Consider the following 14,340-nt stretch of genomic DNA (forward strand, 5'->3'; position numbering starts at 1 on the left):
CTATGACCCGCCGCATTGTTTCGGATTCCGAGTCAGCAGCGTGATTGATGAGAGGGTTGAGCTATGATGTTTTATCAGATTTCAGTTTCACAGTTTATGAGTTCTAGCTACTACCTTATATCTCAGACTACTACAGAGCGTGGCTCGTTCTAGAATTTGTTATGTCCTTGGTGTCTATTTCTATTTGGTGTGTCCATCATGCTGTTAAGTTTATGTTCGTCTCAAGCATGCAAACACCTAGCATAATAGTAGCAATATATAATACAAGACTAACAACATGCAGAACAACGTCATTGACAAGTTGCCATTGAATGTTGCATACAATGCTCAATTACTAGCATCAATACTAGAGCGAATATAGACGTTGCTTCTTCTCATAGTTAAAAATAAAAGTACAGCTGTTCGAATTGTTTACATAATCCCTCCTGTTTCTGCTTCCAAGGACAAAACCATGAGCAACTGAAGAAACAGCTAAGATTTTTCGACCTACTGTAACCTCATCCTCTTCTCTGGATTCTTCTTAACCCCATCAGGTGATTGCTTATCCGACACGCTTGATCTGTTGTCTTTCGCCTTTTTGCTGTTGATAAACTCTGAGAAGGATGGGATAGCTGGTAACATTGTACTTGGGGAGTCACTCTGCGCTGGTGACAGAGCTACAGAAGCTTCTAGTCTAACACTCCCATGGAAGTCATTTCTTGTGATTTCTGTTGCTTCGTCCAGCAAAGGTGATGGTGTTGCAGAAAGTCCTGTCTCCACCAATGGCAATTGTGTTGCACAAGGCTCTGTTTCGAGCAGAGTATTCGCTAAGGGGGAACTGGTTATGGTGCCAAGACGATCAGTTAGGTCTCTGGAGTTTACGATTGATAGCCACCTAACTGTACTTGCGACCTGAGAATAATAGAATGATTTCCCAGTTTTCCCATATTTTCTGTAACATTCATTTTCGAGGAAAGATGCTGAGCTTTCGACCTCAATCCTGCACAAAAAAATTTCAGACAATGAGAACCTCGAGACTAATTGCATGAGTAGGTATGAGAAAACTTGAAATCAAGTTATTAATTGGCTGTTGCTAATAAGATTGACATATCAATTAAAAGGACCTTAAATATATTATATATATATATTTTATTATTACTATGAACAGTTGCATAACTAAATGCAACACATCTCGCTTGCATGATAACAGTATATGGATTGTGAATTTTAAATAAAGAATTTCTCTGAGTATATCAAATCAGGGTGAAACAAGAAGCTTACTTTACATTTCCAAGTCGTTGCTGAGCTTGCTTTACAGCATTTTCTAATCTTTGCTTGCTTGCTTCCCTCAGCATACCAGATATAGCATTCTTGTTATGTTTTTCTATCTGTCATCAAATAGGCAAAAGAGCTGTTCAGGGAAAAAAAAATTCAGTGCATATTATATGAACAATGATGTAAGTAGCAGTTTTTTAGCATGTTTCTAACTGCATTAGGATGCATATTATATCATACTTCTAACTGGAGAAACATTCAGTATGCCAGATCAAACCTGCTTATCAGAGGATTTATTCTGGTAATATTTTTCTTCTGCACGCTGTAAGGCTTCCAACTTTTCATCAATCAACTTTGATTTGGTAAGGTTCTTGACAACTGCAAGCTCTGGAATATCATCTGAAATGTTACAGAGACAATTAGTGAGAACATTTAGTGGTCAAGATTTTCATTACTTCTGTCACAGTGTCACCCAAAAGAAACAATTCTATCTTATGGAAGTATAATACCATCAGAATCAGATATGTCTTCCTCAGAACAGCTAGCTTCATCATCACGGTTCCAAAATTCACAGGACTGATCTTCATTAACCTTATTTGAGGAGCTGAAAATGAAAAATCAATGGATAACCAAGCTCTTAACCAATACACCTTCAAGAGGCTAATGACTAATAAGGCTGATTAATTCTGGAATTTAAGCAGCAGACATTTGAATGATTTGATATCCTTTTGCAACAATTGAGCCTAACTATGAGCCAATCTGATTCGATTCACTGCCCTTTGCGTTAAAGCCCAAGGCCACTGGAGATACTACTCTATGTAAAACATTTATTGGTAGCTGCAAACTTCTTTTTTGAAGGAAATATTAATATTAAATTGAAACCCCAACTGCAAGAAACAGCAACATACACACAAAAATGGAGTACCTGCCCACAAAAATTTGAGATGAACCAACTTTCTGCCTGACAATACAAGCAGTGGCGAGCTCCTTCAAGTATTTGGCAACGAGGTTAGGATGTTTGCAGGCATCACATGTTTTGCTACATAGAGTTATAGGTACCTGTTCCAACTGATGTCAGTAGCTAGCTCAACTTAATGCCCTGATGCTGCACTCAGAGTACACAATAACCAAATGTGTCACTAGTTAGTTACCTTTTCACCAAAATTCTCAAGGATTTTTTTCCTTCGGCATCCAGAACCCTCACAATACTCAACCATCTGCATGTTTTCGAATTCAAATCCAATAAGTAGCCATGTATAATTCATTCAGACATTAAGGTAATTATTATATTTACCTGTTGAAAGTCGGTCATGGATTTTTTTGACAACTCTTCCTGTGAGTTTGAGGCCTTTGATCTCTTGTTATCAGCATTGCTTAGTATAAATTTCTGCAAACCAATATCAATGGAAGAACCTCAGCAAAACAAGGAACTATGTGCAGAGAACCTAAAGAGTGTCGCTGAACCAACCATTCTCTTGGAATCTTCAATTCCATAATATAATAGGCTTCTGGAGGGTAATTGATCACGACCAGCTCTACCAGACTCTTGGTAGAACCCCTCCATTGACTTCGGAATATTAAAATGGCAAACAAGTCTGACGTCTTTCCTATCTATACCCTTAAGAATTACCACAAAAATCATCAGAAACTCGTAAGAGCTGCTACGCATATTTAGCTTCAGAGTGAATTAAATTCAGTACATACCATCCTGAAGAGACACCAAAAGCTCAATTAATGCTGCATGCACCATACAAGCTCCAAGCACGATTATTAGGCAGAAAAAAAAAAGATATCACAATCCCAATCATCAGGTGGAGTACATATATGAAAGGTGATACATAAAATCATACCCAAAAGCCACCGTTGCCACGACAACTTGTATTTTGGAAGAAATCCAATCTTCTAAAACAGAGCTACGTAATTTATCATTCAACCCTGCATGATAAGCTGAAACAGGAGAATAAAATTAAGAATATACAGTATATAAGTTTATTGATATCAAACAATTAAGAGCATGTTTCATAGAAATCTTATTTCTTCTTTTTTATTTATTAAGGAGAGAGCTGAGGACCAGAGGACTGTCGAGTGAATAACAGTGACTAACCAGCACAAGAAATCCCATTTTGTGATAGATGTACAGACAAGTCATCGCACATTGTTCGTTCAAGGCAGTAGACAATTGCACAGACATCTCCACTAGATTTTAGTACGTCGGACAAATCAGCATACACATCATGTAAAAGATCTTTGTATCGAACTGCATTATCAAGAAATCAATGTCAGATATGTCTGGCATGTATGATGTATATTAAGGTTGAGTTCTACATTTCACTCAAACTCCCTGCAGAATATAAAGCCCATATAAGATACAATAAAAATTAAAAAGCATGACTTTCCCTGATTTCTGAAGCTAGTATAAAATCAGCAGGTGAAACAAGACACACCTTCATAGTATATATTAGAACGATTGAAAGAAGATTTTAGGACCAAAGGGTTCTGGAGGTATAGGGACTCAATCACATCCTTCTGAACTCTGCAGAAAAAAAGGAAGAAATGATGATTATATAGTTAGTTCTTCTCTAAAACCAGATGTACTGCTCATACTAATGAACCTTCAGAACAATGCAGATGTGCACAATTATAGGCAAAGAGAAACATAGTTCTAAAATCTAAACACATGCCAAGTTTCTGAGACTACATCTAGAAACTCACTTAGGAACGGCTGTAGCTGTCAAAGCCAACGTTGGTACACCTGGGAGGTGGCTCCTCAAAGACGAAAGCTTTCGATAACTAGGCCTGTTTAAAAATTGCAATGAATAAGATTAAACCCACAGATAGGGATTAGAATTCTGGCTTTCATTACCGTATAATATGATTCTTAATAAGCTTTTGTCTTCCAATAATTTGTGGTAGAAAATAAATCATAAATGTAACCTATCAATTATGCTCAACTGTATCAGTATACAAACCTAAAATCATGTCCCCATGAAGAGATGCAATGTGCCTGAAATTTTCAAAAGAGAGAGAATGTAAACAGAAACATAGAAACTTTTTTGAGAAAACACAAATGCGCACGCATATGTACGTATGCTGGTAACAACAGGTAAATAGATGGAGTGGCTATGCACCTCGTCTATGGCAATAAGATTCAACAACCCTCTTGAGTGAATCTTTTTCATCTTTATCATAAATCCAGGTGTTGCTATCAACTCCGGCGTCACATATAGCAGCCTCAAAGATGGCCTTCCAGAATCAAGGTCTTCATGAATCTAAATTTCAAAACAAATCCATCAATACTCCCATAATCTCATGCATTACAACATCTTCTCCTAAGTCAATTCTTTTCAACTTAACAAATCAACTGCAAATAATAATTCACTTCATGCTTGTTTACGAAGCTACTGACGAATCCAGAATCTACCTTATTTTTGACTTGGGATGTCTGTGTGGAGGACAGATATTCAGCAGCAATTCCTTTCTCCTTCAAAGCCATCACTTGATTTTCCTAAAACAAAATGCCAAAACCTCACACCTTTATCCTCCGCCGATTATGAAATAAACTACCACGAGGAGCAACCAAGCACGATCCTACTTACCATCAAAGCTGTATACACAAAATGCATAACAAACTTAGAGCCATTTCTACACACACTGAAAATTAAATAAATAAATAAAATCAAAATTCGAACATGAATAAATACTCGTACACAGTAAAAAACTGATTCACCTATCAAAGGACACACAACAAGAACAATTCCGGTCTTCTTAGCCAGCGCCGGAATCTGATAACACATCGACTTTCCTCCTCCGGTAGGCATCAAGCAGAAACAGTCTCTACCTGAAACACAGCTACACGTCACCGTTTTTATCTAGGGTTATTACGAAGCAAATGTAGCTAAAGCGATGTGGCCGGCCTCAATTTTTACCTGAGAGAACAGCTTCAATGGCCTCTAATTGCTTCCCTCTGAATTCAGGATGACCGAAATGCCACCGCAGTAGCTTCACCAGCGCTTCCTTTCCGAGCTTCTGAGTCTTGCCGGCACCGCCTGCATTCTGCAACGGCAACGTTGATTTCCTCATCCCTCAAGCGAGCCGCGTCAGGGTCGAGTTTGAGCTGCGCCGCTGGTCTGTGTAGTTCGGAATCGAGGAGGCGACGGAGTTTGGTGAATTTCGTTAACCGGGAAATTTGTGAGAGGCGGAGAGTGTTCGATCGGAGAACAGAAAGAATCAGAGAGGTTAAAGAGGTTTGATTTGGGCCGGCCCAATTTTAAATATTGATGAAAACATATAAAGTTACAATAATCCAAAAACTAATCATTATTATTATTTTCAAGTTTCAGTTGTTTTTATTTTCTATAGCTCGAGTTACTGGTCGGGTTACATCACTATGAAAATAGAATTAGTTTGATGAAATCAGCCAACATTCCCAACAAGACTGTAATGGAATTAATCGTTAGTTTGATTATTAAGGCTATAAGAAATTAAGAATTAAGAAACTTAAGGCTATTAGCCAAAGGTTCAGCAAACATAGATTCTAGCTCAGCTACACATTAAACGGTACTCGATGATATCATAAGTAGAGAGAAGAAATGATACAAATCACATTGATAGACCTAAGGGAACCATCACTCAGGGAGAGAAATTGATGATTCTCACGATTATTTTGATAAAATGCAGTAGATCTCCTTTCATCCAGATGTAGCGTAGCTATGCCGGCAATGGTTATGTATGTTCTAGTGTGATCAGGCCTTTTGAACAAAATCCTTTATGTCAAAATCGTCAGTACCCTTTTTTGTGATGACTCCCTGCGTGGAGGAACAAGAGGTCGGATCACATATTTAAATCACAAAATATGGTGCAAGTGATCGGAACAGATGCAAACACACGTTTTCCTACCTTTTCTGTTATGATGCCGGATATCAAGCTAGCAGGAGTGACATCGAAGGCTGGGTTCCAGACAGAGATTCCAGATGCAGCAACTTGTTCTCCGAGTCCTCCACGTGTGTTCAACAATTCCTTTGGGGATCTTTCCTCTATTACTATCTCTCCTCCAGAAGAAAGAGATAAGTCAACAGAAGTGAGTGGTGCAGCCACAAAGAACGGTATGTTATGGTACTTTGCACTGACAGCAAGACTGTAGGTTCCGATCTTGTTAGCTGTGTCACCTGAATTAGGATAAAAGAATCAGCTACATAAAGACTAGAATTAGAACGATAGAGGAGTTGAGGAATCAATTTCATGTCAATTACCATTTGAAGCCACACGATCTGCTCCAACAACCACGGCATTCACCTTTCCATCCTTCATTAATGCAGCTGCAGCCGAATCTGCTATAAGAGTGGCGGGTATGTTGTCATGCACTAACTCATATGCTGTGAGTCTTGATCCCTGAAATTAGTTTAGAACTATAAATAATTGACTATCAAAAGGTGAATGACTTTCATACCACATAATAAAACGATTGCCAACCCAGCAAGATCCCCATCATGTTCATATGCATTGAAAATCTTAAAACAAGATGGAACTCTTCTTAACTAGCTTTTATCACTTCATATATACAAACATAGTGGAAAATTTTAACGAGACTCAACTCCGGAAAACTACCAACAACTATAGATAGCATACTCACTTGGTTGAATGGGCGTGTCTCAGTGCAATAAGCCCTTTCTAAAACTCCTTCGGTATGAAGTGAACGTATAACGCCAAGAGCAGTACCATAACCAGCTGTTGCAAGGCTGAAGTGGAAAACACATAATGGTCAGTCTAGACATCCTATGACTTCCATAAGAGTTCAGTCTATATTTTTGATATTCCACAATGCCCATCTATCAGTTTTCATCACTCTACAGTGGACACAAATGTGCAACATGTACAAATTCATACCGGCAGCCACCTACGCTAGTGAACAAATCAGCTAGAAGGATATGTCCTTGTGAAATACCTGCCAGTGTTGCAATGAGTCAACATCGAAATCCTCATATTGTTCTCAAGGTGACGCTGGATAAACGTAGCTCCATGAGAACCTATAGCTCTGTTTGTCTCAACATCCTCCTTGAGCATCATCTCAGAAGCTTCAATGTACGCCTAAAAGACGAACAAACAAACGAAAACAGATATCAAGATCAACATCTAGACCACATTCAAAAATCAACAACAAGCACAGTAACCCCTCAAAATGATGAACCACACCTCAAACACACACTTGTACTCCGAAGCACTCGCGGCCACCTTGGTTGCAATCTGCTTCAACTTAGTCGCAGCATCCGAAAGGTTCACAGCCGTCGGCCGGCTGGATAGAAACAATACACAAACAAAATCAGAGAAATCACCACTCAAATCGCCAACACTAGGAGCTCGAAAATCATTAATCCGCTAATGACATGATTAAGCATTACCTAGATACTAAATACTCAAGCTTCATCACAATGAAAGACGAAGCTTCATCCGGCGTTCCATTAAAGTCCTCCAGATTAAACACCTCCACCGCCAACGACAGCGCCGCCGCTATAGCAATCGCCGGCGCTCCCCTCACTACCATGTCTTTAATCGCATGCCTGAAATTTCCAAAATCAAAATTCAAACATCAACAACATTACTATAATCAACTAAATCATAATCATCATAATAATCGAGTAGGATTAGCTTCGTCACCATCCATCTGTAGAGTCCCGGATATTCAAGTACGTACTTTGCAGAGGGAGCTTCGTCTGTTCAACAATAACAAACCTAATAATCTTAGCTACTTACAGAGGAGAGCCTAGTGGAGTCGCTTAATTAATAGAGGAATCAAAACCTGATCGAGTAATTGAAGCGAGCCGCGCTTGTAGCAGATGGCCTGGAGTGAGTTGCCGGATTCTCTTGCGTCGGAGAAGTTCAATACCAGCGCCATCGCGAAAGCTCGGCCTAAAACGACGACGTTTCGTGGCGACGCTTGAGCTTTTGGGATTCTAATGAGCGTAGAAGAAGAGTGATGCTGTTTCTTCAGTCAGGTCCTGTTCTCTTTCTGAAGGACGAGACTGGAGATGACGTCATAACTCAGAAGGCGTGAAATGAACCGTTCGGTGGTGTGGGGTGGGTCATTTGCCGTTAATGGACTCATACGTGGGGGTGAGGCCCATGTTATAAAAAGCCCAATTTGGTGATGGTTTTTGGAAAGTCGGCATGTCGTGTAGGAATGTCTAATGCTTTTTTGCCCTTTTTCCATTTTTATGCTATGGTTTCTATTTTTTCCTTCCTAGTTTATGACTTTATGGAATGTATAGCTCTCTTTTTTGTTTACCATTTTATTGTTCCATTTTTGAGCTATGATGATGTTGTTGTGTGGTTGTGGAAATTATCATCGTGCTAGTTGGTAAGATGTCAGAAGAACGTACCAAATGTGTTACTTCACTTACGTGATAAATGTCGTTGTACAAATGGAAAAGGTTGATGATGATACCAAGTATATGGTATAATGACATTGAGGCCTATATATTCCACTCAATGTTATGTCTAGCTTTCAACATACTTATTGACACATTAGTTGATGTACATTACGAAATTTATTCATTCTAGTTTGTGATATGTTATACAATTGTATCAAATGTCAGTGATCGTGCCTCATAACACAAATCAATGCCTCAAACTATAGGCTTGTTCTAATGTGATTTCGTATCATACTCGTAATTTCACTTTTTAAGTTTTAATCCAATATGAACTACTATTATTTTCAAGATTTTACTTATCTTGACGTAGCCCTATTTCTTAAGCAATTCTCAACATATGCATTTAAATTGTTGAATGAACGAGACTATGACTTGTAACATCATCGTCTTACATATTTCCATACAATTGGGTAACAAACAATTTTGAAACTTTGAGATTAGCATCATGAAATTTGACACAAGATAGATTGTTAAATAATAATTGAGAAAGAGATTAGTAACAACATATGAATGACTAAACTTGCACTGCAAATGCACGTCAAGTACTAGGATTGCTAGCAATTATAGCAAAAAGAAGAAGCATGTCAACTTTTACTTTTGACCAAGTGTGTTAGTGTTCTTGGTCATTTTCCTAACCTAAATTTAACCTCTTCACACAAATTAAATCTAAAAGAAAGTAGGTCAACTGCTCTTATTACATGGAATTAAATTCGATTATTACACAAACACAATCAGATCAGATGTAACCTAGTTCATTCGATTTATCAAAATTAGGAAATTCATTCAAACTATTAAAATGTCTAAATCACAACTTGTTATATGATCTAAATCCAACAGGAAAATAACACCAGCTTGCATCTACCATCCGAATTAATTTGGATAATCAATTTGACTAAAAACAAAAATTTAAATCAATTTATCAAAAATGTCAATTCCATTAATAAGCAACTGACGCAGATTCACATGAAAATCTTGGCATGAAAACAACGCTCGGCGTGGAACCGACCCCTCCTCTTCTCCTCCTCCTCCCTCCTCCACCTAAACGCCGCCTTCACCGTTAAACGACACCTCCTCGGTCCTCCTCTTCATTTCTCATTTTTTCCGTCACCGTTTTAATCTCCGTCTTCCCAAACCCCTTCACTTTCCATTTTCCATTTTACGATTTTCCAACTCAGCTCTACTACTCTTTCCTCAAATCCCCCACGGTCTTCTCGTTTATACAAACTCTTTGCTTTGTTTATAAAAACCAAAACCCAAATTTGTGCTCATAGATTTTGCGTCCTTCTCACTACCTCCCCCCCCCCTGAATCGGAGCTCTTGCCATTTTCAGGTGCTCATTCTCTCACTAGATCCGTTACTGCTGATTTCAGGGCTCGTTTCATTTATTGTTTTTTCTGTTGATGTATTATGATCTGATTTTGGAATGCTCACTGAAAATGAATGCAACTCGTCTGATCTTGTATTTGTGAGAATGCATATTGTGGGTTTGATCTTATTATGGAAGCAAAAAACCAAGAATGTTAATTTAGTGATTTTGCTGTTTTTAATGTGTAGGTAAGGAATGAAAGGAGGGTTGAATGGATTGAAGGGTAGACAAATCTCGCTTGTTACTATAGTGTTAATGTCGACAACTATTCTTATGTGGGCATGGCTGAAAACCCCGCTTCTTACTTCCTTGGTTCCTGTCGAAACACGGCTGCAGGTGTCTCCAGGTTTGGTTTTTGTGGTTGTTTATTTGTTTCGGTTAAGGCAAAAAGTGTTGCATTGTGTGTTTGTTGATAGTGTGTGTGTTTTGGGATTTTGTGTGGTGCAGAACTGAGGGATGTTGTTGTAGATAGGTCGGAACAAGAGCTGCATGTAGGCAAGGGTGTAGCGGCATTAGCAGGGAGGGATGCCCGGGAAGAAGAGTCTGGTGTGGAGTTGGAAACTCCACTAGATTCCGGACAGGACTCTCATAAAAGCGATGGGATCAGTAGTGAGCGAGTGAGAAATGGTGTTGAGGACAAGGGTAAGACAATGTGTTTTTTTCTTTTTGAATTATTGGGAGTAGTTTGGTGATGAAGAGTTAGTATTTTCCTTTATTTGTGCTTTTGTGATTATTGTTGTTGTGGTTTCTGAATAATCATGATGTCACTAGTCATATGCTTATCAAGTGCATCTTGTTTACCATCCGGGCAAATGTATCTTCTTTGAGCATCATGTAGTATAATTTGGATTTTCACCTTTGTGTATCATATGGCGCAGGGATTATTCTAACATCAAACAAAGTTTCCAGTATAGTTGGTGAAGAAGCGTCAAAGGTAGAAGAGAGGACGTCAGTTGATAGAGAACACAATGAAAAAGCAGAAGAAAAGAATTCAGACCTACAAAAACCAACAGATCTTTCTTATACAAATATCTCTGATGGTGGAAACCGCGAGGATAAATTATCTACTCATTTGGAAAATCCAGGTATCAAATTCTCGTCTGTCCTGGGTTCATTAGAAAGGCCATCTATTGCACTGGATTTTCTCACTATAAACACTAAAACTATCTATAGATGTACTCTTTTTCCAAGTGTCATCTAGATGAGCAGGTTCTATGCTTTATAGGATAATGAAAAGTGTATTAAGAGAAGTTCAGTACACTCATTATTGGTTGGTTCTGGGATGTTGTAGATACACATCACTATTTGTAAAGTTGCATATTGAAATCACATTACTGATTAGTGACTGTTGTATCATAATTCCAGGTTGCAATTATGCAAAAGGAAAATGGGTTGTAGGTGATAAGCAGCCAGTATATTCTGGGTTTGGATGTAAGCAGTGGCTGTCAGGGATGTGGGCTTGCCGGTTGACACAGCGCACAGATTTTGCCTATGAGATGCTACGATGGCAGCCGAAAGACTGTCAAATGGAAGAATTTGAAGGATCTAAGTTCTTAAAAAGGTATTATATAATCTTCTAGCATGAACATTTTCTAAATAATTGTTTTCTCTCTAGATGCAGTTCATTCTTCAGCAATTTTTTTTTTGTTAAAAAATGCCTACATTTATTAGTTGGAAAATGAAGAAATTATATGTCCTGAGGCCGGTATTTGATAAGATTTTTCTTTAGATCGTTTCAACTTGAAATTGTAAGGTCCATAACCTCTTTGGATGGGTACAAAAAGAAAAAAAAGTAACTGATTTAGATTTTCTTGCATTCTCTTCAACTTAAACTAGTTCATTTGAGCAATTGATTATATGTCTTATTTACTTGTATTACCTAGAAAGTTATGTTAATGTGTTTACTGTACCTCTGCATTCAGGATGCAAGACAAAACCCTAGCTTTTGTTGGAGATTCATTGGGTCGACAGCAGTTCCAATCTCTAATGTGCATGGTTACAGGTGGGAATGAGAGGAATGATGTCATAGATGTGGGAATGGAGTATGGGATAGCCCAAGCACGTGGCGATGCCCGCCCTAGTGGGTGGGCTTTTCGGTTCCCAAGAACTAACACTACCATCCTCTATTACTGGTCCGCAAGCCTCTGTGATGTACAGCCTGTTAATCCAGCAGACCCAGCCACTGATTATGCCATGCACCTTGATCGACCCCCAGCATTCTTGGTCCAATATCTTCACAAATTTGATGTTGTGGTCCTCAATACAGGGCACCACTGGAATCGTGGGAAGCTCAAAGCTAACCGCTGGGTAATGTATGTTGGAGGAGAGCCAAACAAGGACAGGAAGATAGCGATGATTTGGAAGGCCAAGAATTTGACAGTCCACAGTGTTGTTAATTGGGTGAACTCACAGCTCCCAAAATATCCAGGTCTCAAAGTATTTTACCGATCCATCTCGCCTAGGCATTTTGTTGGTGGGGACTGGAATACAGGAGGAAGCTGTGACAACACCAAGCCCATGTCAGTAGGAAAGGAAGTATTGCAAGATGAGTCCAGTGATGAATCTGCTGCGGGCGCAGTAAAGGGAACAGGGGTTAAGCTCCTGGACATAACAGCTCTATCACAGCTACGGGATGAGGGTCATATCTCTCGGTTCAGAATGACAGCCAAACCGGGCATGCAAGATTGTCTGCATTGGTGCCTACCTGGTGTTCCTGATACATGGAATGAAATTCTGTTTAACCAAATCTAGCCCCCATGCCGATGAGGTGTGTATCCAATACCTCAGAAGGGTTCTGTGGGTCAGGTAGATGGCCAGAAGCCTGTGCTTTCTCGACAGCTTTAACTCCTACAAATGATGCAAGATCAATGAAGGGGATACTCCACCTACAGAGTTCTACATAGAAGTTAGATGCTGACTTTCAGTTGAGAAGTTACGCACTGTGAACCCTCCATGATCCCTTCAGTTTTGGAGGTTCTATTTAACCATTGGTTGGGGATCTTCTGCCTGAGACCCTGACTAGGTTAAATGTTGGATTAATAGAGGATAGTATGCCGAAAGAGATTGCCTTTATACGGTGGTTAGAGGAGAGGACTAGTTCACTTGTGACTTGTTCAAATATGTACCCCCATAGTGTCAAATATACAGCTTCTGTTACTCTAAGTGATATACTGCTGGAAGAAAAAAGATGTTTTGTTCTAATATCACATATAAGTATGAACTGGTTACATTGCCGGTATCTCTCATAATGACTAAGTTTACAACACAATTAGATAAGATAATAGATTAGCTTCCACCCTCTAGAACAATGAATAGATGACAACTAAATAACACTATCAAACTAGCAGCCTCAGCTTCTTTGCCATCCCAGCCGCACCTGACATCCTTTTTTCCATTTCCCTCTTGGCTTTACCCATAGCAACGCATTCATATAACCCCATTTTCCTTTTGCCATTCTTGCACGGTCCAAGTGCTCTATCACCCATTTGATTATTACTACTGTCGGACCTGCAAGTATAAGAAGAATGATGTGGTGACCGAACTACAGCCAAACCACAAATGAAAAAACATAAGAGAAAATAACAAAAGAATGGGGATAATTTCACATGAGTGACATGACAGACTTCAACAGTCCAGACTCCAGACCAACATGAAAAGCAAAACAATTTCGCACTTCCTAAAACAGAGGAAATATGTAGCAGTGAAGACCAACTAAAACTATAGAATCTGGAGCAGTCATTACAGTGTGATTTACATTATCTTGCATGAGAAATTATTATATATACCTGCTACATATCTCACGTGGCGTATCCTTTTAATATTATTGGTCCATTTTTTACTGTGATTATTTCTGATTGGTTATTATATGTAAATAAAATTTTGTCATTTTCATCGTGTGCATGTTAATTATACCATGGCATAATATGATTGACTGAGTACACCACAATGACACGTGATGTAGCGGAAACACAAAATAATTACACAATTTAAGTCCTAAAACATGGTGTTACTACTAATCTATCTCTGTAGTATGTAGAACAAAGCAAATTACAGTAAAACCTTTATAAATTAGGGGGTCTTATAAAAAACTCCATTTTGACATATGAAATTAGAAAATAGTCAAGTGAGTTTTCTAAATTAGAATTTAGTCACTCAATTAAAAATCGTATACCGTTGCCCTTGTTTTTCATAAAAATTACAAAAGTTGCCACACACTCACCTTCGTCTCTTCTCTCTCAGCACAGCTGACCTGCAACCATGCGCTGTCCAAGGTCAGGAAGGAGGATGACGAAGGTT

General features: G+C 38.8%; 3 protein-coding genes across 4 annotated transcripts; 1 reads left to right on the plus strand and 2 right to left on the minus strand.

The window, feature by feature from the left end:
* Positions 1–332: 332 nt before the first annotated feature.
* Positions 333–5,451, minus strand: LOC126787050 (ATP-dependent DNA helicase Q-like 3). The gene is made up of 19 exons (XM_050512989.1): positions 5,181–5,451; positions 4,982–5,092; positions 4,851–4,858; positions 4,676–4,759; positions 4,383–4,523; positions 4,224–4,258; positions 3,967–4,050; positions 3,699–3,787; positions 3,359–3,511; positions 3,105–3,201; positions 2,959–2,962; positions 2,723–2,872; positions 2,549–2,641; positions 2,406–2,471; positions 2,180–2,313; positions 1,764–1,858; positions 1,532–1,653; positions 1,261–1,367; positions 333–979 (listed from the first exon to the last, which is right to left on the minus strand). The coding sequence occupies exons 1-19, from the start codon at positions 5,332–5,334 to the stop codon at positions 487–489; spliced, it is 2,220 nt and encodes a 739-aa protein (XP_050368946.1). The 5' UTR covers positions 5,335–5,451; the 3' UTR covers positions 333–486.
* Positions 5,452–5,735: 284 nt separating this feature from the next.
* Positions 5,736–8,282, minus strand: LOC126789236 (methylthioribose-1-phosphate isomerase). Its single transcript, XM_050515343.1, has 9 exons — positions 8,048–8,282; positions 7,906–7,961; positions 7,650–7,808; positions 7,444–7,543; positions 7,196–7,338; positions 6,884–6,989; positions 6,504–6,642; positions 6,151–6,419; positions 5,736–6,059 (listed from the first exon to the last, which is right to left on the minus strand). The coding sequence occupies exons 1-9, from the start codon at positions 8,141–8,143 to the stop codon at positions 5,997–5,999; spliced, it is 1,131 nt and encodes a 376-aa protein (XP_050371300.1). The 5' UTR covers positions 8,144–8,282; the 3' UTR covers positions 5,736–5,996.
* A 1,383-nt stretch (positions 8,283–9,665) lies between these two features.
* Positions 9,666–13,177, plus strand: LOC126782974 (protein trichome birefringence-like 16). Of its 2 annotated transcripts, XM_050508352.1 has the most exons (6): positions 9,666–10,008; positions 10,233–10,390; positions 10,492–10,686; positions 10,923–11,129; positions 11,410–11,605; positions 11,967–13,177. In XM_050508352.1, the coding sequence occupies exons 2-6, from the start codon at positions 10,240–10,242 to the stop codon at positions 12,793–12,795; spliced, it is 1,578 nt and encodes a 525-aa protein (XP_050364309.1). In that variant the 5' UTR covers positions 9,666–10,008; positions 10,233–10,239; the 3' UTR covers positions 12,796–13,177. The 2 variants fall into 2 exon arrangements, with proteins under 2 accessions (XP_050364309.1, XP_050364302.1); XM_050508345.1 differs by lacking the exon at positions 9,666–10,008 and having other exon boundaries at positions 10,158–10,390.
* Positions 13,178–14,340: the final 1,163 nt, after the last annotated feature.

Source organism: Argentina anserina, chromosome 1 (assembly GCF_933775445.1).
Source record: "Argentina anserina chromosome 1, drPotAnse1.1, whole genome shotgun sequence".
Taxonomy (NCBI): domain Eukaryota; kingdom Viridiplantae; phylum Streptophyta; class Magnoliopsida; order Rosales; family Rosaceae; genus Argentina; species Argentina anserina.